Source organism: Poecilia mexicana, unplaced genomic scaffold, assembly GCF_051168715.1.
Source record: "Poecilia mexicana isolate PSO_F unplaced genomic scaffold, ASM5116871v1 scaffold_10, whole genome shotgun sequence".
Taxonomy (NCBI): Eukaryota; Metazoa; Chordata; class Actinopteri; order Cyprinodontiformes; family Poeciliidae; genus Poecilia; species Poecilia mexicana.
In genome coordinates this window covers 27,685,872-27,711,953 of record NW_028263379.1, presented here as the reverse complement: position 1 = coordinate 27,711,953, position 26,082 = coordinate 27,685,872, and the positions used below count along the sequence as shown (strand labels likewise).

Genomic DNA, 26,082 nt, shown 5'->3' with positions numbered 1-26,082 from the left:
TAATTTCCCCACTTTAAACAAAACACTCCAGAACCACTTGAAACCCACATTTTGTATGCTTTCTGTGTCTCTCTGAGAGCTGAATTGTATTGAGCACTGAGTTAGATGAAAGGCGTTGTAGCGAGACCTCATCAGTGTAAGTTTTTGGGAGAGATCAGCGAGAAGAGTAGGCGTAATCAGGAGTCCGTCTTCATAAGGAAGCCCTAGAATTAGCCGCCTGGCCTCTCAGATGTAATGATACGCTGTGTGTGGTTTCCCTGTGTGAGGAACAACTATCAACAGCTCTCTTTTTTCCTTCTTTTTTCTTTTTACTTGGCAGGGGGAACCGTGCTGCACCAGCAATTTGCTGCTTAAAATATGCTAAAAGCCAACAGGTGACAAAACTGTTGGAGATCTCAAGACATGTAAACACAAACATTTATGTCGCTCTTTAATCTGCAATATCACAGAGAGTACGGTCAGAAACAAGTCTGTAAATGAAGCTACGGCATATTTTAAGACAAAAATAACCTGCTAAAAAATGTACGCCTTAAAAACAAACCAATCAAAAATGATACAGTATATTTTTTTTCACTATACAGTAATGCATTTATTTAATAGAATGATGTGAAATGCTTGCAATATGTCATTTGTAGTAATACACAAATGGGGCTGGGACTAACAATAGTGCGGTCTTGAGATCATCTTTAGAAATTAAAGCAATTAAAAATTATAATGGTAAAGAATATTTTAATAGCTGCAAAAAGATGAAGCTAAATGTATTATAGTACAATGTCAATGTGCCTCTACGTAACCAAACTGAGTGGAAAAACAAACACGACACTTCTGTTATTTGAAGGTCAAAACCTGCACATGCACATATAACATTAAGAAAACGTCCTTAAGTTTTGATCACTTCACACATTCAGCGGATTTAACATTTAGACAGCACGTAATTATTATTTTGAGAATTAATAACCATACATAAAGAAGAAATGGAGTGGAATAATAAGAGCGCTCTTATTAAACTGAATTGTTTTCCTTGCCTTTAAACAAAGTTCTTGTTGAGATACAATATTGGAGTTAATTTATTCTTAAATGTGCAATTAGCTGTAAAATCATAGTTATTTTTTTGTCCTATAAACCTCAAAGAGACACTGTGTGAGGGTTATGTCGGGGTTTTTAATTAAATTCTGTCATATTCTTTGTCTGTAATCAAAAATAACATGACGGGTGACACACTCTGTGGATGTTTAGGTTTGCTATGAATTTTTTTGTACTTTCTGATATCAGGCTTTGTTTTTCATTACTTTGTATTTTGCTGTTCTGTTTGCAGCTTGATAAAATCATATTGGATTTTCCCATGTGCTGCTTTTGTTTCTTTTCTGTATCTGTTTCAGTTGCTCTTGCTTTCTGCTCTTCACACACCACCTGGCCTGAGACACTAATCAGCATACCTGTTACTTGTTAGGATGTTTTCGACTCGTCCATTTGGTAACTACGGAGACGGGCACTTTGTAGCAGCAGGAGTTTCAACTATAACTTTTCATTGGATGCATAATGCTGCAGAAATGTCTCCTGTATGCCTTTAAAGTAATGTCTAGGGCTTTAATAAGACAAAATTCCAGATCATGGATTCAAAACATTCATTATGTTTTGAACAATGTCCTGTGGACAGATGAGATACAAGTAGAAACATTTGGCTATAATGCTATGCATTGTAACCATAGCGATAGATCTGGTAGGTTTTTTTTTTTTTTTTTGCAAACATGGAGTGTGGGTATTCATCCAACCAAACAAAACAATGACTTCATGAGGGAAAATTTAGATTTGGAACGACTGAGAGAGAAACTAATTTAACAACAACAAAACAAATGTGTGGGGTCACTTTAAGATGGATGGACGTCCTCACAATCTGACAGATTTAGAGAACTGTCACACTCAAATTCAGAAGTACTTTATTAATCCCAAAGGGAAATTAAGTGTTGTAATTCATATTAATTCAAAATTCTTCAGTTATTGTAGATGTGAATTTGAAGAGATAAGAAGAGATTACCTGTAAAGATTGTGAATATTGCTAAGCCAAAATGAAGCACGTTCACAGACTGAATCAAAAATACTTTAAAGGTGCGGTATTGTGTATTTTTCAGGTACTTAGTGCCATTTTATTGCACAATCAAGTAACTATGTTGCCTTCAGTTGTTAGAAAAATGCTGTATTTTTATATCAAAACTGGATGCCTTGAAAACTGAATGAAACACCTTGAAATTGCCCTCTGTCACTTTAAAAAGCTCCTGCTCTTTCCAGCGTCATTACAATGTTTCTCAGTTACATGATTTACAACCGTTCGTAGGAGCTGAGAAGTATTTCGCATGATGAGCTGAGCAGACACACATTTCCACCAGATGCTCCTTTCTGCTGCTGCTGCTAGTTTGAAGGAACTGAGTATGGGAGGCATGGAGCTCCATGACGCAGAAGCTTTGTGGAAGTAGGCGGAGCTATGTGAGAGCAAGCGTTTAGGCACCCTCGAATGGTTGCCATGGGAGATTAAAGAATTTCTCAAACATGCATGAAAGAATGACGGCCACACTCCAGGTATGTTTTGATGAGGGAAAAACGTTATAATCTGATGTAAAGCAAAATAACAAATTCTACAAAATGCCTTCCCTATGATACAGTATTGCACCATTTTTATCTTAAACAGATTTGTCTGTCACATGACCTGAAAAAAAAATTACTGCAGTTTACCATTTTATTAGGGGTGCGCAGACTTTTCAGAGCCTTAAGTAAACTAAACATTAGTATGGAGTACAACAGAAGCACAAGTAAAGTTTGGGAAACAAAAACAACTGACTAACCTCACAGTCTAGTTAATCATTAGTGTAATAAACAGTATAATTAGTGGGTGAGTGAACAATGAAACAATTTGACATCCCTTACTCACTGTACGTATAAATCCAGTTTTTATTGCTTTCGTTAGTTTGATTTTGCATTTCTCAAAAGAAAAAAAAAATCTATCGTGCTTTAGTGAAACATCTGTTCTCACAGCATCTTCATTAGGTGATGATGTTAAGAAAGGCAAACAACAAGTTAAACAGTGCAACGACTTCCAGGAAAGCTGAAAGCACCGGAGCAAATTTTTTCAGTGGTGTTCGGTGAAAAACAAACAAACAAAAAAAAAACATTAAACAGTAATTTAGTGCTTTGTTTATACCGAGATGAAAAGCCTTGTAATTATCTTGAGGCAAATGCATTTTTTTTTTTACACCTGGCATGAAATCACAGTTCACTGAGAATCCAAAGTTGGGTTTAGCAACCCGACGTGTTTTGTGTGATTAAACCATCTGGCACGTCAGGTTAGCTTTTCGACGAGGATCCAATTGAGAACCACGAGTTTTCAACGATAGCTACCAATTTAGTCACCATTTAGACTCTTATGGTGGACAATGTCATCCGGGAACAAATCCCTCTCATCAATCAAGGTGAAAAACACACATTCCTCTATAACCAAAGTGTTATTTTTAAGGTCACTATGTCAGTATAGAGAAATAAAACAGTGGGTGTCCGAGACTCTGTGCACCGTCATTCTAGATTGATATCAGAGAGGCTAAATGAAAATAATTATATTCTTCAGGGGGACGAAGGCTTGACATATCTGATCCTCAAGCCACAGAGGAGCGGTTGTCGCTGTCAATCACCGTTGGCACTGATCTCTCTTAACTGGCCTCACTGTAGACCCGCGGGCATGCGAGCTGATTAGAGCTCAAGGGAAAAACAGAGGGCAGAGTCAGCATAAAGACAAGTTCACAATGCTGGAATATGCGAGCAGAGGTGCTTGGATTATGCACCGAGCTCGGGGAGATTCTCTTACACCGAGAGAAAAGTCTCTGCAGACACCCAACGCCAACTTAAGTCTCCACTCGGAGTGCACAATCGATTAGGTGATCGGGGGAGTGGGAGAATAATGGGTCGTTTGGAACACAGTGGATTCAGAGAGAGGATGCAGAGAGGAAACCTTACCCCGCTGAACTAAAGTTCTCCATCTAGGAACTATCTTTAAGGGTCATTTAGTGAGTCCATTTGCTTCATATTTTGAGCTAAGGTGCATTTTAACCTTGTTTTTAAAGGATTGGAAGGGAACATAGAGGCTTGAGAAATGTGAAGAAGTGTTGCTTTCAAAATGTAACTATCAAAGTGAAATTAATTGCACTTAGCAGGGGAGGGAGATGTGGACATAGAATTTTAGAGCAATATTTTGTGGTACAATTGTGATAAGAGGTTAATATATATATATATATATATATATATATATATATATATATATATATATACTGATGCATGGTACAGCATTTACAGCATCACAAACAGAAATACTGTTTCTCTTCACTTACTTGAAGAAGTGTGATTTATATCAGTGAGCTGATATTAGTAACCGAATTTAATTATATTTTCAAACGTCATTGATGCTCTTGGGGAACAAACTGTGGAGAAAGTAGTAAAAACAACACTTCCGATAATACCGCTAGTTTTTTTTTTTTTTACTATTATTATTTAACATCATTAATTGAAATTTATTGAGACAACAATAAATCAAAATCCTTATAATCAGAAATTGTTTCAGCATAAATGATAAACGAGGGGTGAAAAATGCCCACCCATAACTTATCGGTCACATCACTTAATTACCCAATGAGTTCAACCTTGTAAGAAAAAGAAACCAGGAACACTTTGTCCTTTAAAAAAATAAAAAAAATACAATCAACTAAAAAAAAAAAAAAAAAAAAAAAAAAAAGAATAAAACTTTTCCAGGACAAAACGGGCAAACCAATCTCAAAGGACAGGACTCTGTATTAGGAAAAAGAAAAAAGAAAAACTTCCCAAAAAAAAGAAAAACAGCCCCACAACCTGATATTACTGCAGCTATATTACAAGAAGCCGTCCAGCACACACAGACACACTCCCAACAAACAATACATGTGCACACTGTAGTCCATAAATGCACATTCAATATCTCACAGGTGAAAGCTTTCATTCTCCGCTGCCGAGGCCTCAGGCAATGTGTTCACCCCAGCAAACAGAGCATGATCTCCTTTCTCTCTTGTTCTCTCTGGCAATCTGCAGGCACAGTCGTGTTGATACACATGCAGCAGGCGGTGTACGTGTGTTTGTGTCTACGTCTGTGTCGCTGCTGCTGCTGTCGACAAAAGCGCGGGGAAGTAGGAGCGCAGGATGCTGAAGACGCAGAGAAGAACAACAGAGGGCAAGGGGGAAAAGCGCAACGCAAGATCAGAGAGACGGGAGGAAACGACAAAAGAGGGAAGAGAGAGAGAGTTCAGGATGGGATGGGAAAAGGAGGCAACACTCTGAAGGAAGAGGAGGACAAAGGGTCTAAGGAGAGGAGGTTAAAGTGGTTTAGCAAAGCGGAATGAGTAAAAAAAAATAAATAAATAAACGGAGGTGAAAGATCGGACAGAAGGTGAAGCAGATGAAATGCTGCCCAAACAGATAAGGGGGAAGATGGGTTGGATCAGGAGGGAGAGGAGGCCCTGAGATGGAACAGATACGATCTCTATAGAGAGAGACCCTACACTCGACTGGACAAAGCCTCTGCTAAGCCTGATGTCAATGCTTAGGGAAAGTGCTAGCTTGCAGCTGCGGCGCTGCAATCTCCACAGACAGACAGCGGATGCGTTACCTCTCGATTTGCGTGCAAACGTCAACTATTTGGGGCAAATAAACAGCGATTTTATGTGGCAGACAAGTACAAATTGTAAAGTGTAAATTCATCTGAACGGCTCTAAGCAGCGAACGGTCAAGTCTCAAGTTAGTGAGGATTTTGCTTATGATCCTCTCTGCTCCCACTTCAACAGCTGTTATTTTTATTTAAATACAAATGATTAAATTAAATTAGCTAAATACAATAGATAAACAAACGGCTGTATATTCTTTATATTTGATGGTGCAGAAGAGGATACTTGTTTCTGCCAAAGCAACTCAAGTCTAGTTTTCTTTAATTGTGCTTCTAAATTAGAAACAGGCATAAATGTAATTCGTGCATTCAACACTTGGTAGTAAAAAAAAATTCTTTGTTTGATTTCCATGTGTTTGACAGAATTGGAAAGCTCAGAAACTACACTTTTCACAATATGTGAATAACTCAAAATGCACCAAGTAGAATTGTTCATGACAGTATGTGAGTTAGGAGTCTAATATTTTCATTTCAGGTTGTATATATTAAGATGTGTTATGTGGCCTAGTTCAAGTTAGGTGGTCTGTGAGTGTTTGCTAAATCTGGTCGTCGGCCTGAAACAGTTTGAGAAACACTTGTGTAGAACAATAAACATATTGATGGTTGAAGTGGAAGCTAACATGTGAAAAGGTTAAAGTTTATGAGTTGCTTCCCGTTTTGGGGTTTTTCCAGAGCTGAAGAGACCACCACGCAACATGTGTGAAGAGGCATAAATAGTGAGAGCTTCTCTGTGTTAGCTAGAAGTCTGACGCCTTAAGGACTGCACCTCATTGATCAAGTAAAGCCTTGAAACGAACACGTGTGAGTATGCCTCTGATTCTGCCTTGGATCTTTCCTTAATAGGAATTTTCCAGAGTAAAAAAATAAATTTTCTAGCTACATCTGATTACAAGCTTCGCAAAGGACACAGAGAAAGGACAGAGGCAGCGGTTGCTATCGCTAAAAAACTCTCCGTTCTCATATTTATGCTCGGCGTATGCACCAATAGAAATGGGCTTCAAAATGATTCCAAACTAGCATCCTTCTGCCGCTGCAGATCGTATCTCAACAGCCAGTCACTCCGCAAAATAAATTTAAGCCTTCCCCTATCTTTCCATTTCTCTTCCTGAGCACAACGCTGGCTCTGATGAAGGGTGCTGGGTGCAGCGGTGCAGAGTCTAAACTTATTTCTTCCCCCTCTTTGCACAGCTCAATATACTTTAAGAATTACACCCGATGCTTCTGAAATCACTAATAAAGGAACCGAACCAAACGCTGTAATCATTGTGTTGTTGTCATGCGACGCTAAGTTCTCCATTTGTTAGCAGGAGACTGTCCGTACGAGACTGGTTGATTGCTTCCTGAATGGTCAATCACTTACACAGTGATGTCCAATCAAGCTTACATGCAAACCACGGTGCTCAAATAAATAATAATAAAAAAAAAAGGCCAATGCAACCCTAATGGTTAGCGAGGGTGAAGAGAAAAAGAAAAATCATTGTGCTGATCCCATTAGTGAATTGTAACAAATTTACACATAAAACAAGAAGAATGGCCTCCAAATAAATAATCCCAAAGTTATTCAGAGGAGTTTTTTTTCCACTTGTAGCAGGAAGAGAGGAGTGTGTCGTGTTGGAACTACATCTCGGTGCACAAGAGCCATTTGGAATTTGTCAAGTGACAAAAGAGGATGAAATTATAGCAGTAAGAGGAGGAAAAAAAGGTATCTGTAAAGGTCATAAATAAAAGAGAACTATCCGGTTTTCATCTTCTTTCCGTCGCTAAGCTACTATAAGCTGTTTTTGATTCATGTGCCCCTTCCCATGCATGCAAAGACCGCACTGATGATTGAATCAAACATGAGGAAAACACGTAAATATGATCTGCGCTCATATAAGCAGAGAGCATCTAATAAGTTTAGAATACTCAGAAACAGAAATTCACAATTGAGATCTTATATGTTGTTGATGTCAGGCAGAAACTTATGTCTTGTTTACATTTATGCTTTCTTGTGAAAATCAACTCTACACCTTTCTCTGCTCTGGGGTTTTTATAGAAACATGCAGTAAAAAATAAAATATAAAAAGAGCATGTGCCTTTGACCAAACTGTCAAAATTTACATTTCTTTTAGTTCCTGCAAAGCTCTATTTTTGGAGATACAGGGTTTCTCTCTGACAGCAGCGATATGAACTCTGCAGATGTTTTGTTTTCCCTCGCTTATGATTTTCCTCATTGGTAAGATAAATATGAGTCAATTTTATTGCTCCGAGTTTAAATTTGGACACGTAAGAGAGCAGCAACATTGATCAGACATATAATCATGACCAGCATTTGGGTCATTAATGCACACGGGGACGAAACGTTGGTCCGTTCCATCAGATAAGCTTCTGTGGCTCAGTTGGCAGACAGAGTTAGCACTAGTTCTGACAGAATGGTGTCAGAATACACAGACCATTACCGTTTTTTTTGGCTTAAGGGGCTGCAGAATTGCAAACTTGAGTAGGATCCCACAATGGTCCCAGTCCTTCATCGAAAGCAACAACATTGGACATGTGGAAGAAGGAGCGATGGAAAATGGCAGCCCAGTCCAATCAATCACTCATCTTCATTTTGGGCCATATCAAAAATCTGAATGTTCTTAAAGGGCCGGTTGTGGCAGAATGGTTTGATAAAACCCACTGATCTGTTAAAATATTAATAAATGGCTGTTTGATTCAGCTTTCTTAAAATTAAATAACATTGAACATCTTTTCACACTGATCAGTCTCTCTAGAATTCATTGATTGTTTTTGTGCTTGTATTTGCGTGTGTATGATGTTAAATGTGACTTTTTAATAACTGCTGTATCAATCATGGACAATAACTTGACATCAAGTAAAGATGAGGCAGCAATGACCTAAACTCAAAGTCTTTGACCAATTTTGAGAAAAATTGGCAGTAAAATCAGAAGAAATGTGGGAATCTGTTGATTTTGCATGAATTTTGCAGATTTGTGAAAAACGATGCAATTTGGAGTCTAGAGGGCCACATAAAAAGCTACAGTGGGCCCCCGAGCCTTGAGTTTGACACGTGTTGGATATGGCAGGTCTAGGGTGTGCGTCCTCCAGGGGGCGCCAGAGTTCTTCAGAGGAGGAAAAAAATAAACCTGAAAAAGCAGCTGCGGAGATTTGACCACTTTCACCAAACCTATGTCAGAGACGATGGGCAGATGTTCAGTATGTAAAGCTGTGGTGAGCAAACACAGGTTTACAGTTGATGCATTGAAGTCTTCCCCAAGTATTGGCCTCATGCACTGTCCAAATTTTTACAACTCATGGCGGATTGCACACACCACCTTTCCCTCAAACTGGACGATTTGGAAGGCGAGCTTGCAGAGCAGGTTCACCTGTACCGACATTAAAAAGATCCCTCTACACACCACTTGCTCAGCTCACGCACTTATTGCAAAGGAGACAAAGTCTGGGGCAAGCAAAATTAAAAAAAAAAGGAAGAAGCATGACCATGATTATTTAAAGTTTGGATTTTCATGGGCTGGATCTGAAGATGCTCCACCACCACTGCGTTGCCTTATAAGCCCCGGGAGGTTTTTGATAAAAGGCTGAATGAACTGCGATCACAGCAGAAAAGAGTTCATAAATTTAGCACTGCAAGTAAGAAGGCAACTGAAGCTTTACATCATAAGCCGCTATGCATAGCTAAAGCAGGTAATGGAACATCAAGAATAGCAACAGCAAAAAGTTGACAGAAAGTCTACAGATATAGCAGTTCGCACACTTTCCAAGAACCAGACATTCTCTTTCTATTGCTAATATTAATATCCTTTGAGCGGCTGTTTGCTTTATTTCAAAGATGAAAGGAGAAATGAGTAGGTGGAAGACTCGCAAACAAACTGAAAAGCTCTACAGGGCCCATATGTTTTTCTTTTTATTTTATGATTGTGTTTCCTCACATAAAGAGGCGTCACTTCGTTCCACATTCCACCTACCAGTTGCGTGAGTTAGCCCCCAGACCTCCTGGCCGTAGACGTCGGTCTTGTTCCAGACCAGCTTGTGAACCAGACCGGGCCCCGCGGGGTACCAGCGCTGATACAGCCGTCCTTGGACGGACGCGCGGATGTGCACCTTGGACAGACCGCCCAGAGGCGAGACGGGAGAGGACGGGGACGGCGGGGTGAGGAGGATGCGCAGCAGCGAGGAGTAGCCGGCGGCGCGGGTGCTCAGGTAGCTGAGCTTCAGAAAGGCCCCTGGGATGGAGACCTCCTCCTGAACCGCCTGGGGAGAGAACAGGATGGAGGGCGGACGGAGTGAGAAATACAGCAGGGAAGAGAGAGAGGTGTTTCATCAAAACTTTGTCATTTGGAAAATGAGCTGGTGAAAGAACAGCTATTGGTGAGTTAAGGAAAGGGAAAGAAAGCTGCAGGACAGAATGTACAGGAAGAACTCAAAGTTTTTATGATCGTGCTTTTTCTATTTAAGTACTAGACTGACAGATGCCTCAAAGTCATTCTGGTTAATATTAGTTTATTATCTTGCAGAAGATTCATTAGTGTTCAAATTAAAAACCTAAAAATCATGCTGTTTTTGTTTGTTCACACCATTCTCAGCGAGTTCCTCTCTCGTTTAGGTCATGGGTGGAACATGCTGGAACACGGCCTGCTTTTCTTCAGACCTTTTCTGCTTCCTGTCTCTTTTGTGCTGAGGTTTTGTTCATTGACGGAATAAAATGTTCTCTCGTCTGTCTCTTTCTACAAATCCCGTCCAATTCTCCAAAGTCTGCCAGAACAAATCACAGACAGAGTGTTGATGGAATTAAATCTGACATTTTCAAGCACAAAAAAAAAAAAAAAAAATTTAAAATCATGTTCTTGTTGGAAAAAAATGAAGGATTCGAGATCAATCTTTTTCAAATCAAAGTACGCCACTTCTCACTAGCTGAACTTCCTTTAGAAATGTGAGCAAAACTTCATTGATATTCCGCTGATGTTAGAAAAAATTAAATGTTGCAATTATGGTTTTTGAAAACAATAAGTTTGTTCATGTGTTTAGTTATCCTCCAGCTACTTCCTGTCATCTTCTTCTTCGTGGTTTGTGCCAGTGGCAACATCCTGTTGTTGACCAAAAAAACACCTCATCCTGGCGCTAAAACGTTTTAATCGACAAGGTGGTTTTTTTTTGGGTTTTTTTCGAAATTGGTGTATTTCCATTTAGCAAATTTATTTTCAAAATGTCAAAATTATGCAATGATGCGGTGGATGGAAACGCAGCTGGTGTCATACAAAGTGGTGGCGGCCTCATGCTTTCGTTTCAAGTGGAACTAGTGAGTAAATAATAATAAGGGTGGAGGTCTACCTCCAATGCAAAAGAGAATATCGAGAACCAAAAGTGATTTTTTTTTAATTTAAAATACAGCAGTAGAATGCAAAATCTTTAATTAAAATGAAACTTTATCATGAGTGAAATGTTTATAGCGCCATTTTATCATTTCTTCAACTATGTCTTTGCTGTAGCTCACGATTAACGTAATTAAAGTTGGTTTATTGGTTAACCTGCGCAGAAACTCAATCAAAAACCAATCAATCATCTACTGCATGGCTGTGTTAGCCACACCCTCTGCCTAAGGAAGAAAATAAATAAATAATTGATTCATTTATTTCAATTATCACATACATGTTTACTCCACAAATTCCAGATAAAACTGTATATAGATATTTAGTAACTCATATTGAATTGTAGCACTTTTGGTCAGAGAGCATATGTAGTCAAGTTTGTTCAGTTTATTTATTCTGTTCATGTTAAACAATAAATAGGAAGTCAACAGCCTGACCTTTACATCTGCCTTCCAGACACCTAATTTGCCTTTGTGGTTGGGAAGTGTATGGAGGAAGCGCGTATTTGCATTATGCTCATTTCTTCTTTGCATGATGTAAATAGGAAATGAGCTAAATTTGCAAAATCCTCTGGGACTCGGCTTGTTTGTTGCTGAGCTGTAGCAAATTGCATCTAGGAGTTATTGTTACTGATCTACATATATTGTCATGTTGTGCACAGGTTTCACTAGGATGTTTGATTGTCTTATTTCTTCCCATCACGAGGGATGACATTCTTTTGGGAGGTTTTTTTTTTTTTTGAAGCCTCTCAGGAAAATGTTAAATGAAGCACAGTGAAGTGCAAATTAATGCTCACTCAGAAGATGAATCCAATTGACTTTAGAGAATATTTTTCATCAAGCAAGTGACGCAAGTGATTGAAATTCTTAAGAGCAATGTTTGAAAATTGTTTATCCAAATGAGAGCGAGAGAGAGTACAAAGTCAGATTGCGAAGCGTTTCCAAGTCTGACAAAGGAGGAAGATTTTCAGGGCGGACTGATAGTGGAGCACACAACTTTAATTGTCTGAAAACAGAACGGATTGCGTGCTCAGGTTTACTTGTATTCACACTTTAGCTCGCCAATACTGATTCAGAATAATACATGCGGACTCTATTGTCCTCAGTAACCTTGGATGTTTCAGAAATGCCACAAGGTCCTAGAGTAATTCAGAGTATTTTACTAATTATCGGAATCAGTAGAGATCATTAAGCATATTCCAATAATTGTCCTTGGGTATGAGGCTAAAGAGCTCCGGTGTTGTTCTTCTTTATTTACTCCAAAATCAGTTTTCAGCCTCCTTTTGATTCATTAGGTGAAGTTTGAAAGCCATGTTTCGAGTCATCCAGGCATCATTTTTTTCCCCAAATGTTTTGAAAAGATTAATTATTGGCCCTTTTTTATAATTATAAGCTTGAGCTTGAATATTCTGGAGCATTAACTCCATTCTTGGTCAGAGTTTGCCTCTCTGTGGAGAGTGAGATCTTCCAGTTTATTATAAGGTTGAAAGATGGCGGTTCCCAGGTTGTTCTTGAACGTCTTAACATGTTTTCTTTAACTTCACCAAACCTTCTCATAATGCACATCAGAACTGAAAAATGAATTCAAAAATGAATAAACTCAAATTTCAGGACGCACATCTAGACTGAATGATGTTTGTTACAAAGAGACTGAGGTAAGAGTTCAACTTCTAGAGATATTTAATATCAAATAAATGTTTGAGTCTATATGTATAATTTTGACCTTGTGAGGATGAGAGCAAATAACACGTTTTGAAAATGACTCTAGCTGTTTTATATCAGTAGCTATAAGCTACACACTCAGTTCTGCTTTAAAAATGTCTCCCTCTTTGACTCAAAGTCTCACTTAGTACTCCCAGTAGTTGGGATGAAGAATTTTCAAACATTGTTTCAAAGAGTTTCAATGACTTGCATCACTTGCTTGGTGATAATATTCAGATAAATCATTTAAAAATCTCCAATCCGATATTAAGATGATAATTCTGACTGACTTCCATTACGGACACCTCCTCTCAGCCGCTGCATCAGACAGTGGAGGCTCTGAACTGCTTTTTCAGCTGCAGATTGATGCTGTCTCAGAACAGAAAATAGCCCGACCACCGATCGTTTATTTCCACCACTGAGAGATTCTGCACTTTGCCAGTTTAGTTGTACTCTGTTTTTTTTTCCCGTAAGAAGGAACTCGCATGTATCACTATCATTCCTGCTTTTTAAAGGTCTAGTGTGAATAGTCTGTATTTTTGCGCCAGCATTCCTATTTTCATTTCGATTTCTATAGACTATTACAATTTCTACTTTTTCTAGTTTGTGTGGTCTGCTTATCATTGGATCTGTAAAGTTGATCTTTGATGGTGCATAATCTCCACTACTGAAATTAGACAATTATTTAAGAAAGCTGCGTTTCCTTTACAAATGTCCACAAAAGTTTTTCGATGTTCTGCTAATGGCGATAAAACACAATGTTGCAATAGCGATGTTTGTGTGAAATTAAAAATGCAATTAAAATTGCACACAATAAGTCATTAAAAATCACGACAGTGTTCATATTTCAGCCACGGCACAGCGTTCATCATCAGCTGTCAGAGAAGACGTCGGCTTCTTATAATTCTGAGTGCGGCTACTTATATGTGCGGATTTTTGGGGAAATGGTTGTTGGTGATTTTACAGATGCGCTATGAGTTCAACACTTCAGAATGACAAACTAAACTTTTGATGAACTGGGCGATGCTGTGAGACCTCTGGAGGAGCCAGACGCTCCCCCTAGTAGCTACAAATAAACATGTTTTCATTGCAGTTTTGAAAAATACACCAATTTCCGAAACTGCCGTGTTTCCATTAAGCAAATGTATTTTCGCAATTCCAATTTGTGCAACTTTATGTTCGATGGAAATGCAGCCACCGTGCCAACATGTCGTACCTGCAGCTCAGGCACGGCAGGGCCCTTCTCTGTGCATGCTCCTGTGTATCTGGGGAGCGGGTAAGGCAGGACCAGTGGATAGGGACTCAGAACGCTCCTGATGTCACATTTCGGCGTCTCAGCCTCCTCCCTGGCCATGGTCACGTGATCTAAAACCAGGAAGTTGTTGTTCGGCGTCCATATGGTGCGTGTCTGCGGCAGGAAGGGCGGACGCTGGAACATGAGGGTCACAGACATGGCGCCGAAAGTCACCAAGTCGAAACTGGAGTCAAAGCAAAGCGAGACGTGGTCAGGCTAACGGTAAGGGCGGCGCGATCCGTTCGAATGTGCGCGTCTGCGCTCTCTACCTGCCGTCCTTCCTGCTGACGGTGTAGCCGTACTCGGGATGCTGTGGGAAGGTGATGTTGACTCCGACTAGAGGCGAGCCGTCCTGCAGCACGACGTTCCCTCGAATCACAGACACACGGCTGTCAAAACAAAGGTGGCGAGATAAAAGAGAGAGGGGGGAGAAAAAATAGAGATAAACAGGGAGACATGACAGGTTCACAATGACGGAGAGCATAATCATTGTTTGAAGAAAGCAGCACATTGTCATGCACTAGCCAAATGACCTTGTGTTGGAAGAATAAGCAGCCGCCTTTATTCTGCTCAGTGCTTTTCTCTTGTATCGCTCGGAGAAGTCTGCCAGAGATTGCCAGGATACAGGCCATAAATATAGCTTCATCCACGACGACGCCTCAACATCTTGTCACTTATAAAGCAAACTTTAATCTCTCTTTGAAGGAGGACTGTGTCAAATAGGAGAAGAAGCTTCTTTTTTTTTTCTAAGCAGTTTTTCAGCTATTGTACATAAATTTGCGGTGTGTCTTCAGCAGCATGTGCAATGGTCAAACAAAGACAATCAAGGCTTGACAGAAGCACTCATTACTGTGGGCATGCGGGTCGGTTTATGAACTAGCGGGTAAATTTCATCCACACAGCAGTTCCTGAGTGAAGTGACTGTCACGCCGGCCGATGGTGAAAGGTTGAAAGAGCAAATGGAACCTGAAATCTGAGACCTCAGGATCCAGAACGTTTCATACGTCAATGTTTTGTCGTTGCCAATGAAGGAAGAAACATGTTTATATCTCATTAGACGTAGTGGGCAACCGAAAGGAAGACACTGCGGTTATTACCAGCATGATAGTAAATGTTAGGGTTTCATTCAACTGTTGTCGGCACAGGGTTGTGAGTTTTTAACACATTTTTTCTAGAACTTACTTATCAGTAAGCATAAACTGAGAAACTTTGTATACCTAGTTGTGTCGCTAAAACAACACAACTGTAAGTTCATCTAGCTAGCTTGTCTTGTTTTCAGATCCTTTTTTCCATTCTTTTCAATAACAAACATTGAGTCTGTAGAGTAAACAAAGTTCTCCACATCTCTTAGTCTTCGATTCCCATCATTTACAATAGAACAAACTTAACCGTCCCTTAAAGGAAACGCCTTGGTGGCGTCCTGGTAGCTATTGTGGATGTCCTCCAATGTGTCGGACAGGACATTAGCAGACCTTTCTAATAAAACCACACATCAGTAATGTGGCATTTCTGAAGGAGCCCCGGTTTTCAGGAACCACCAAACGTTCTCAAGAGAACCCAGGGGATTAACCTAAAGCTATATGGCTCTGTTTGAAATGAGGAGTGGAAAAATGCAATTGAAAAGGTGTCAAGGGAAGTCAAAGTTATTTTTGCTTGAAAGCAGCCAATCATGGCAGTGCCTCCATGACGATTAAGTTATGGATATTCTCTCTTTAGGTAGTGCTAAGACGCCATTCACTGTGAATAATAATGCATATTAAGGTACGTTTGGTGGTTAAATGCTTAAACTAGACATTTAGTTTAGAGAGGGCTGCAGATTTTTGCGGCGATTGTGGACCAATACAATGAATAGCAAAGGTTCACTGCATGAAAGATTCTTGACATAGGAATTTGCTTAGAAAGTTTTAAAGTGACAGGTGCAAATTTTAATTCCTACTCTTGAATTGGATTCATGTGATTCAAATGTTTACTGGTCATTTTGTTCCTGTTGAGTTCACAGTGATGTCTGTTCAAAGTAACTCCCAATAATCTAACCATAATCTCCCAAATGATAGATGATTACATATTACATGTGTTAATACACATAAAAATAGGTCAATAAAAGGTCAGTTCATAGGAGCGAACTCATTCACACTCAGAGCGAATGAGGTGCAACAAAATTTGTTGGATGACAAAGTAAAACTGAATTGATCAACATATAAGCCTTTTTCTGACTGTCAGGAAATCAAACATCATGATTTAAGTTCATGGATAAGAACCAGAAGGTGGAAGGGATTAAATAGCTGCACATAGATATGATCAGGACCGGAGCTGGAAAGAGTCTCTCCACATTCACACCCACACACAGCCCTTTAATGAAGGAATATCTATTACACCAGAAACAGAGGCTAGATAAAGAATGGTGAGGTTTCTGCGGGTGACTGCATCGGCCCGTTTGTTACTCCCATCCTGAAAGCTGCCATTGATTTCTCCACTGAAAAAAAAAAAAAAAAAAAAAAACCCACTAGAAAAACTGCCACATAATTAATTTATTTGCTTATTCCACAAGATAAAACCGAGATGGGGAAGCGATGCGCTTTGGCCCATTTTTCAGAAACCCATCACCGCTTGTTTTTCATCCGAAACTTCGCCGGCCATCATAATGCAAAGGTGAGGCGCATTTTTCGTCGAAAAATTCATGGTAACACCTCGGTGACTGGCGTAACCGAATGACAGATAAAGCGTTAATACGTTACAAACACAAACTCTGTAGTTGTAGTCTGACACTGACACCGGCGGACGGAGCGTTGCTCTGGGGAGCGACGCCTCGTCTCCCCGGTCACACACAGCATCCCTGAGATGTATGCGAAGGCGTGCCAACACATGAAAGGCCTCATTCACATGCAAACACACACACACACACGTTCATTAAACAAACAACGGCAAAGTGGACGTCGCAATTTATTAACACAAATGCTCCATAAGCTGCAATTCACTCCTTTCGGCTTAATGCCCGCCGAGACAATTCAAGGACGGAGACGTGCAAAAGCAAACCCCGTGGAAGAATGCGCCGGCACGCACAAAGCCGCGCATGCAATGAGTAAACAAGTTGCATACCTGGTATCAAAGGGCACGTCTCCCGGGAGAGTGTGTGTGGCCGCCTTGCCGAGGAGGAAGCGTATGCGGCGGTAGAAGCTGTGCGTGCTGGCGGGCGTGCTGGCGGGCAGCGGGCTCTGCTGCAGCAGGGCGAGCGGGTCGGCCGAGCCGTGGCACAGCGGGTCGGAGCCGCAGCTCAGCTGCTCGCAGCAGTCCGGATCCACGCAGTCGATCAGTCCGTCTGGAGAGAGAAGATGTTGGAGGCGTTACATGTTTCACTTCGATGGAGGCGAGATGGGAGCGTCTTCATCATGCACAGTTAATTGATGACTTAAGTGACTGGCTTCATGGTAATTAAATACAGCGCCCTCTGTAATTATTGGCACCCTGCTAACGAAGTGCAAAAACAATTCTATATTTATTAACTTTGTTTTTCACAGTTACAATATTTTGTTGCATTTTGTTATATCAACACATACCTGAGTTACTAGAATAACATGCTCTCTTGCTTTTCTGATTCTGTTCGTCAAGAGTTTTAAAGGGGGCAGCAGTATGCATATATATCAAACATCACTTAAAATAAGTTTGACTTCATAATTTGAAATGGGGCCTCTGTCTCTTTAAGAAGCTCCTGCTCTTTCCGACACTCTCATCACAACAACATTCCTCTATTAAGCCTTTAACAATGGTTTTACTAGCGTTGCACTGAGAAGTAGCTCATATAGTGAGCTCAGCAGATGTGCCGTTCCAACAGGTGTTTGCTAATTGCTGATGGCTAGTCTGACGGAGCTGAGTGGGAGAGTCACGGGGGAGGAGTGGTCTGTGAGGCAGAAGTTTGAAAACTGAAGCTACGAGGAAGAGCTTCCTCCTCGAAGGCGACGCTCGGTTACAACACTCATTTTGCTCAACTAAATGGTCGCCAAGAGCGATTAAAGGATTTCTCGAACTTTTTTGATGAGGGAAAAACATCATAACGTGATGCAAAGCTCAAAATGTTGATTTTACATAATGCCGACAATAATTATCCTCCGAGTTATCGTCTTTCTTTGCAATTCAGAATAATGGCCAAAAAAATGTGAACCCCTTTCATATTTTTGGATTACTGAATGTTCCTCAACACACTGATCAACTTAAAAAGTAAAGTAGACAAACATAAATAAATAAATAAATAAAAATCGCAGCTAAACTTAAATACTGAAGTCAAATAGACTGGAAGGTTATTTACATTTTTATAGAGATTAAGCTTTTTCACTCATCAAAATGACTCTTCAGTTTTCATTCCTGGATATTGTGCATGGGGATGTTCAAAAACTAAGAGCGGACAAGTTGCTCTGGCTCGATTCACATTCAACTTAGTTCAGTGTTTTGGTCTGGGGGCTGTTCTAGAGGCTCTTGAGCTCATCGACCAAAGAACGACGCTTTGAATGAGGAGCATCACAGACAACCCTGGGAATCCTCTTCAAACACAGAGACCCAACAGTGTTTTCAGCAAAACACCTTTTGCATCCCAAAACTAATAATAAAAAGATTTATGAAAGCTTTTCAAGAGGTGCAAACATTACAAGGCTTTTTTCTTTTTTTAAGGGTCAACGTGAAACTACACAGGCCGAGTCAAGATTTTTCAACATTACCTACATGACAAACACTCAAGTGTTCCTACTGGAGCTCATGAAATCTACGATAATGAACTACCTGTGCATCTTCATCACTACAATAAAATTCATTATGGGTCATCAGCTGGTAATTACGCCATATAACCCTATAAATATCCTCAGAATCCCTCCTCATCCCTCCAGCGTCGCTTGAGTGTGATCCATAAAAGTCGAGCATAAACAATGGGGGCCACAAACACAAACCGAGGCGACAGGTAATGGGAGCCGGTCCGGCATTCGTGTTTCCCTATTTTGAACGCAGCTCTAAAAAGGCAGGAAACAGCGCTGACATTTAAATGCATCTGACCGCGGAGCGGAGAGCTAAAGGGCAACAATATTCTATTATAACCTCGTCCTACAAAAGGTAGCGCGCCACAATGGGTAATTTCCATAAGAAATGCTGTTTGAACTTGAAAGCAGACTATTAATTGAATTTGAAATATCATTGTCATTAAAAGCAATATGAGAGATCGCAGCTTTGAGAGGCAGATGTGGTTTTCTTGCGCAACTCGAGTGAAATCTGCAGAAGAAGCTATTCTTTTTGTATTATTATTATTATTATTATTATTATCAAAAATAATACATTTCTTCTTCTATTGCTGCCGTTCAGGTAACATAAATCAGACTCTCGTCAAGCTTTCTCTCCGTCTGATTGCCAAAGATAGCATCTTTCCTTCTCTGTCTGTCTTGAGAGACAAAAAAAAAAGAAGAAGAAGAAGAAGAAAAGGAAAAGAAGACAGCTGTGAGAGGGAGGCCTATGAGAGCCAACAGTGTATCTGCCAATTAAGGGAGAGGACTGAATTGAGTGGTAGGAAATGTAGTGTTTGAAAGGCTGCACACAGAGTCGGAGGCAGAGAAAGAGTTGTCTGAGTAATTCTTTTAAGGTTTTGTCAGGTAGTCTTTCTTTTAGCATAATCAGAACTAAACCGAAGAGCTCTACGCGGCCAACGCGACGATTGGAGGTAGTCCGCTACGGCTCACGCAGCAATTTTATGCTATTTGATAATCAGGGCGATAGTGGCTCATCTGAAATATTTCCCAATAAAGCATTTACAGCTTTATTGGCTATAATAATAAAAACGAAATCCGAGATAACGCCACGGATCGTTTCCTCCCGTCGCCGGCCTCCCAGTTTACAGTCCGGGTCTCCACGGTTGTAATCCGGAATAAGAAGCTGTGACTCACGTTTCGAGCAGCCATCAACGCTGACACTTTGAAGCGTTGGCTGAGTCAGTCGTGCGGCTTTGGTAAACAACGTGCAAGAAAATAAATAAATAAAAAAAGCAGTTACTTTGTAGCTATCAGAAGCCCTGCGCCAACAGAAAAGTGTGTTTGAGGCTTCCTGCTGCTGCGGATTCAAACACCTCTCTCTGCACAAATCTGGAACAAAACAGGAGAAAAAACAAAACAAAACGAAAAAAAAAAAAAAACACAAGAGCGAGCTTTCCATCCAAAACAAAGGCAACCCTACCTTGTTTGCAGTGATGGATTATAGCAGCACCTTAACAACCGTGTGTGCATAATGGATATTTGATGGAGTTTCAAAGCGAACGGGGCAAAGTTGAAAGCGGCGTGATATTGCGCTGCACGGGAACCCGGGTGTGTGTTGGAGACGAGCTGCCGATGGGACCGAAATGGCGAGGAAGTAACTGTAATGAGCACATCTGTGTCTGAAATGTTATTTTCATGCTTTTCTTTCTTCCTTTCTTTTTGAGGAGTGAATAAACAGCTACAGTACATGACTGAGTCGACTCTCACCTTTTTTTTTTCTTTTTTTAGTTCGGAGGTTTCTTTAAATCAATAAAAAAAAGCAAATCTTCTGCGTGGGTTTCTGCATTTAGTCTTGAAAAAGTGTCTTTTTATCCTGGCAGGTGGCGCACACACCAAGGTATTTAGCTGTGATTTGAGCGTGCAAGCACAAATACATATTCAACACGCTGTAATAACGGGCAGCAGGACTCACAGCGGGACCGGGATAACACAGAGAGACGGAGGGGAAGAAACGACGAGGAGGACCGTTTTTAGTGGAGGAGAATGGCGATGAGGATGATTGGAACGGAACGGACAATCTGCCGATGAGACGGGGATGGAAGAGGTAATAGCAGTGGGAAGAAAAAAAAAGAAGAGGAGAGATATAATATGATAGATGATGTAAAATGTCACCTCCGTCATTGTCAGTTCCATCACTGCAGTCAGTTTCCATGACAACGCTGCATCCTGGCCCACTCCATCCAGCCTGGCAGATGCAGCGCCAGCCACTCTGCTCCAGGGTACAGCGTCCGTGACCACTGCATAACCCCGGGCAGCCGTCTAAAAAGACAGATCCCACACACACACACACACACACACGCACGCACACACACACACACACACACACACACACACACACACACAGACAGACATTGTGTTTTTTGCATTTGTAGGTGAACATGTTTCTAAGTCAATTATAATATGTTTCTGAAGATAATCTATTTCAGGAATTCAATTCAATAAGTTACATAAAGACTTGTAAGTAAGAAGTGTTTATCAGGTGAACAGATGATTTAATTTCTTAAGGGGAAAAAAAACAACTATCCAGACCAACCTGATCCTAATATGTGGAGCACTAATTGTCTTACTTGTTTAGTCATGAATTCACAGTGATTAGATACATTTTTGTTCAGTTTCGCTCGTCACACTCTCAGACCTGATTACTGCCCGACCTGAAGAACTAAGACACTACTGCAACAGGACCTTCCTGAGAACATTTCGTGAGCTAAATGGCCTCGGAAAGCAGAACATCATGTAAGATGGCGAGAAACAAACTCACCAACGTTTTTATGTCATCAGTCTTTGGGACCAACGAGCCACCGATGGAGAAAACACTGAACAGTGATGAACCTTTCTATCAAAATGACCAAGGCCACACCTTTGTTATGTAGCAGAGCAAATTTTTATGATACTTGTGCTAATATATAATACTGAATATGTTTTTTTTATCACTTGCCGTATTGATCATGGACTATAACTTAATTCCAATGTTTGTGACCAATTTTGAAAAAAACTTTGCAGTAAAATCAAAAAACAAATATGAGGATCTGTTGATTTTGTGTGAATTTGGAGGATCTGTGAAAAACTGGAGAGACTTAATGATGTACTTTGGAGTCTAAAGGACCATATAAAAAGCTACGGCGGGACAGATTTGGCCCCCGGGCCTCGAGTTTGACACGTGTTCTAAAACAAACAAACAAAAAAACATTAAAGCCTTCAATAAAGTGAAATTACCTTTCACAACGACATCCAGATCGTGAGTAACTGTGGAGTGAAACATGGGAGATTATGTAAAAAAAACATAAACAGCTTCCAAGTTGTCTGACACCTTTCCGTGTCAAACGCCACCAATCGAAACGTAGAGACGACAACCCAAGCGACAAGCGGGGCTCACCGATGTTGCAGTGCTCCCCCTCCCAGCCAGGCTGGCAGATGCAGGTCCCGTCGTGGCACTGGCCGTGCTCCTCGCAGCGCGGGTGGCACGCTCTCTGGTCGCACGCGGCGCCGATCCAGCCCTCCTCGCACTGGCACTGGCCCTCGGAGCAAACGCCGTGGCTGCCACATGGCACCGGGCACAGCTCTGGAGAACAGGTGGGCGGAGATGTATGTGGAGGGAGTGAAGGGGAGGGGGGATAAAAAAACAAGAAAAAGAAAGAAAGGAAAAAGCGTGTTAGTGTGAGAGGACGAGAAGAACGAGGAGGGAGAGGAACAGATGGAGGAAACGAGCACTGTAAAGAAAAACAAAGCAGCTAAAACAGACACAGGGGACACGAAGAAGTTTACTAATTTAGAGCTGAAGGTGGGCTTTTGGATATAGGTGAGAGAAAGACGGGGGGGGGGAGACAGGGGAACGGGAGGCAAAAGCTCAGAGTTTTAAAAATGTACTTTCTCACAACACATAATCTCCTCACCTCTAATAGTTCTGCCGCCTTAAGGAGGAAAGGAGTGAATAGACTCATAAGAAAAGCCAAATGATTCGTATTTGCGCTGCGATATTTAAGCCACCGAGACTCCGGTTCAGCTCCATCATTCCTTTCTGACATTTCGATCAGATTTAGTGAGGGTGCGATAATACCCCTTCTTTCGCCACGTTTCTCCGTTCTCTCTCTCCGTCGGCTCGCTCTGTTCAGGCTTCCTTCTCTTTTAGCAACATCCCTTAAAATCCCCCCTCACCACCACCTTTCTCCCTCTCTGCAACTCTCACTCTCTCTGCAGAGGAAAAGCCTCATCCATCAGTAAAGAGAGCAAAGTGCTGGAGGCACACAAAACCTACTTATCCAGCTGCAGTAAAAAGAAAAAAAAAAGTTATTTCAATTTAAATATACATAGCATGGAGAGGGAGCTAAAAGTGGGTTCAAGGTTTTTTTTCAGGCTCTCTATTAGAATTACATTAGCTTAGCCACGCCTCAACAAGACCAGAACATGGAATCGCCAGAGCCTTTTGATTAAAAGGCCAGCAGGTAGAGGCAGAGGAGGCTCATATCTCCAATATTCAGCCATGGTCCATCATTATCATGAGCTATATCGCCGTAATACGGGCCTGAGAGCAGCCGCTGCCCCGGGTCGCCTGCAGAGCTTCGGTAAAGGAGCAGCTCCTCCCCCCAAGCCGAATGTTTTAAGTGTGGCGGAAAGAGAGAAAAGCCTGTCTTACAATGGCTTTTCCTCCTCTCTTTTCGCCAATGCTGCAAGGACACTTTGGACAGTGCATTTTCCACCGAGCTGTGTCCGGCACCTTAAAACATGGTGACGCTTGGGACTTGAGTAGCTTTGGCACAATGGCTTCCCTCGCTGCCTGTTTTCCGTATCGTCGTCGTGTGATTACTGCGCATGTAACCGAACGGGGATTTGTGAGAGCAGAGAAAAGTAGCAAAACTGGGAGGAGTCACAAACGAGGATGTATTTTATTATTTACTTTGTTTTGTTTTACATGGCATACATAATTGAGAACATGGATTCTTGCCACAGACTTTCAATTTGATTTAAGTCTGGTCTTTGACTGGGCAATTCTAAAACATGATGTGCTTTGATTGAAGCCATTCTGTTTAGTTATGACTTTATGTTTGTGGTTATTTTCCTGATGGAAAGTAGAGTTTCAAGTTTTTTCAACCCCTAACAGATTTTCTTCCACGACTGTCGTGTATCTAGCTCCATTTTCACATCAACTCTCGTCAGCCTTCCTGTTCCCAACAACTCAATATTGGCTTGTAGGAGAATGTTTAATTGTCTCTTTGTCTGTTACAATCTCCTTATCACTTTTACTCAAAGGCTAGATTTGAATCGCTATAAGTTGTTCTGTCAAAGTATTTTCTCACCTGAGCTGTGTGTCTCTGTAGGTCCTACAATGAACCTCTTCATGGTCTCAAGTAACGCTTATTTTAGTAATCGATTAATCAGTTATTCTGACGATTAATTGACTAATCACAGTTTCAAAAAATGGTTGACTTAACAGTTTTTATTTAAGCACATGCACCCTTTTATACAATATCAAAAAGAAGTTAAAAGATGCAAAAAAACAGGCAGATGAATTTAATTTTTAAATAATAAAATAAGTAAATCTGAACCGAGTGAAGCTAAAACCTGTTTATAGACAAAGATGTTTTTATCTTAAATCCAACATTGGATCTGTTTTTCTGCAGTTCTGTCTTAATTACTGCTCTGAATACGTTTGTTTTTTCAGCAATGTGCCTTTTTCTAAGCATGTACACTCCAATTAACAATTAATCAATTACAAAAACCAATTGACGATTATTTAAATTATTCACAATTAGTCAGATTAACCGTTTCAGCTCTGTGGTGTAGATACATAAACAGTAAAGGCATAAAGAGCATCAGGCCTTTAAATGCCATCCCAACGGTTCCTCTGAGTATCTGACAGAGTTTGCAGCAGTGAGCTTTACGTTTTTCCCCTCATTCAGCTGAAGGGGAATGAATGCGTGTCCAAGTGGTTGGTGTCTACACGCTGTAAGTACATGGGCATGAGCGTACGGAGGTGTATGACTGTCAATGCAAAGCAAAATGAGTCCTGGTGCATAAGTGTGCTTTGGAACGTTGCAGGCAGAGAGTCATGTGGGGAAATCTCATTTATAAATGGCAACACACACACACACACACACACACACACACACACACACACACACACATTTTACAAAGTAGCAGCAGTACTTCAATTCCACTAATGTCTCTCATGTCCAAAGGGAATATTATCTGCAAAAACTCATCTTTTAAAAGAAAACTAGCAAACTTGTGAAGTATGATTTTAATTTTTTTTCTTTTTTTTGTAACTTATACATATGCAGACTAATTCTGCCCTCTTCTCCCCTCCCGCCCTGCGCCCCCACCTTACCCGTGTAGCAGTCCGGTCCCGTCCAGTTGGGCTGGCAGGCGCAGGTGTCGGACTCCGGCAGATAGGTGCCGTGTCCCGAACACTGTTCCTGACAGGCCGGCAAGGGGTCATCGCAGCTCACTCCGGCCCAACCTGCCGAGCACACGCATTCGCCGCGCACGCACACGCCGTGCCCGCTGCACTGGGGGTCCGCACAGTCCACTGCAGACAGAAGGGAGAGGAGGAACAAATAAATAAAATAAATAAATAAAAGCAAGAGTGAGTCAGAGGTGAAGAGGGGGAGTGACAGGGTGGGTGCGTGGGTGGTGGCGGTGGTGCAGGAGGGTCCGTCTCATTATAATCATCAGTTCACAGAGTATGAAAGCAGCGTTCTTTGCATCCCATCCAGGAGTTAACCACCCTCGCTACAATCCCTGTATCTGTTCCACAACATTACACTTCATAGGACACTTAGAGCTGAGGCTATGATAAGGGCTGAAATGGCTTGCCTGGTGTGTGTGTGTGTGTGTGCGTGTGTGTGTGTGTGTCGGGGTGGTCTGTGCTACACTGTGTTAGTGTGTGTAATTACAGCCCTGAGCGCAGAGCCAAAGCTCAGCAGAGTTCGGCTTAACTCTACCGGGCTCGGTTGCTGAAGGTCACACACCTGAGTCGGTGTGTGCAGGACACGGCTTTGAAGGCAGCAGCAAAAAATAAAGAAAGAAAGAAAGAAAGAGAGGAAGAAAGAAAGAAAAAGAAAAAAAAAAGACGGTCGAGACAGCCGGCACGATGGATTCGATCCAAGGTCTCCGTTCTGTTTGTTTGAGTTAATTTACTGAGCTGCTTCATGAGAGATAGAGGCCGTCTGTAATCTCAGTGCCTTACAAACTGTTCATAGGCCTTCAGCGGTTCACATTT

At 41.1% G+C, this 26,082-nt stretch overlaps 1 protein-coding gene across 1 annotated transcript in view; it reads right to left on the bottom strand.

Moving 5' to 3' along the window:
• tenm1 (teneurin transmembrane protein 1) overlaps positions 1-26,082 on the bottom strand; it is a 147,959-nt gene that overhangs the window by 85,757 nt on the left and 36,120 nt on the right. Inside the window, exons 6-13 of the mRNA XM_088009765.1 lie at positions 25,189-25,389; positions 22,240-22,425; positions 22,080-22,109; positions 20,979-21,125; positions 17,185-17,404; positions 14,358-14,477; positions 14,011-14,272; positions 9,694-9,979 (exon numbers count right to left, since the gene is read on the bottom strand). Coding sequence (XP_087865891.1) covers positions 9,694-9,979; positions 14,011-14,272; positions 14,358-14,477; positions 17,185-17,404; positions 20,979-21,125; positions 22,080-22,109; positions 22,240-22,425; positions 25,189-25,389 — 1,452 coding nt within the window. The remainder of the gene's footprint in view (positions 1-9,693; positions 9,980-14,010; positions 14,273-14,357; positions 14,478-17,184; positions 17,405-20,978; positions 21,126-22,079; positions 22,110-22,239; positions 22,426-25,188; positions 25,390-26,082) is intronic.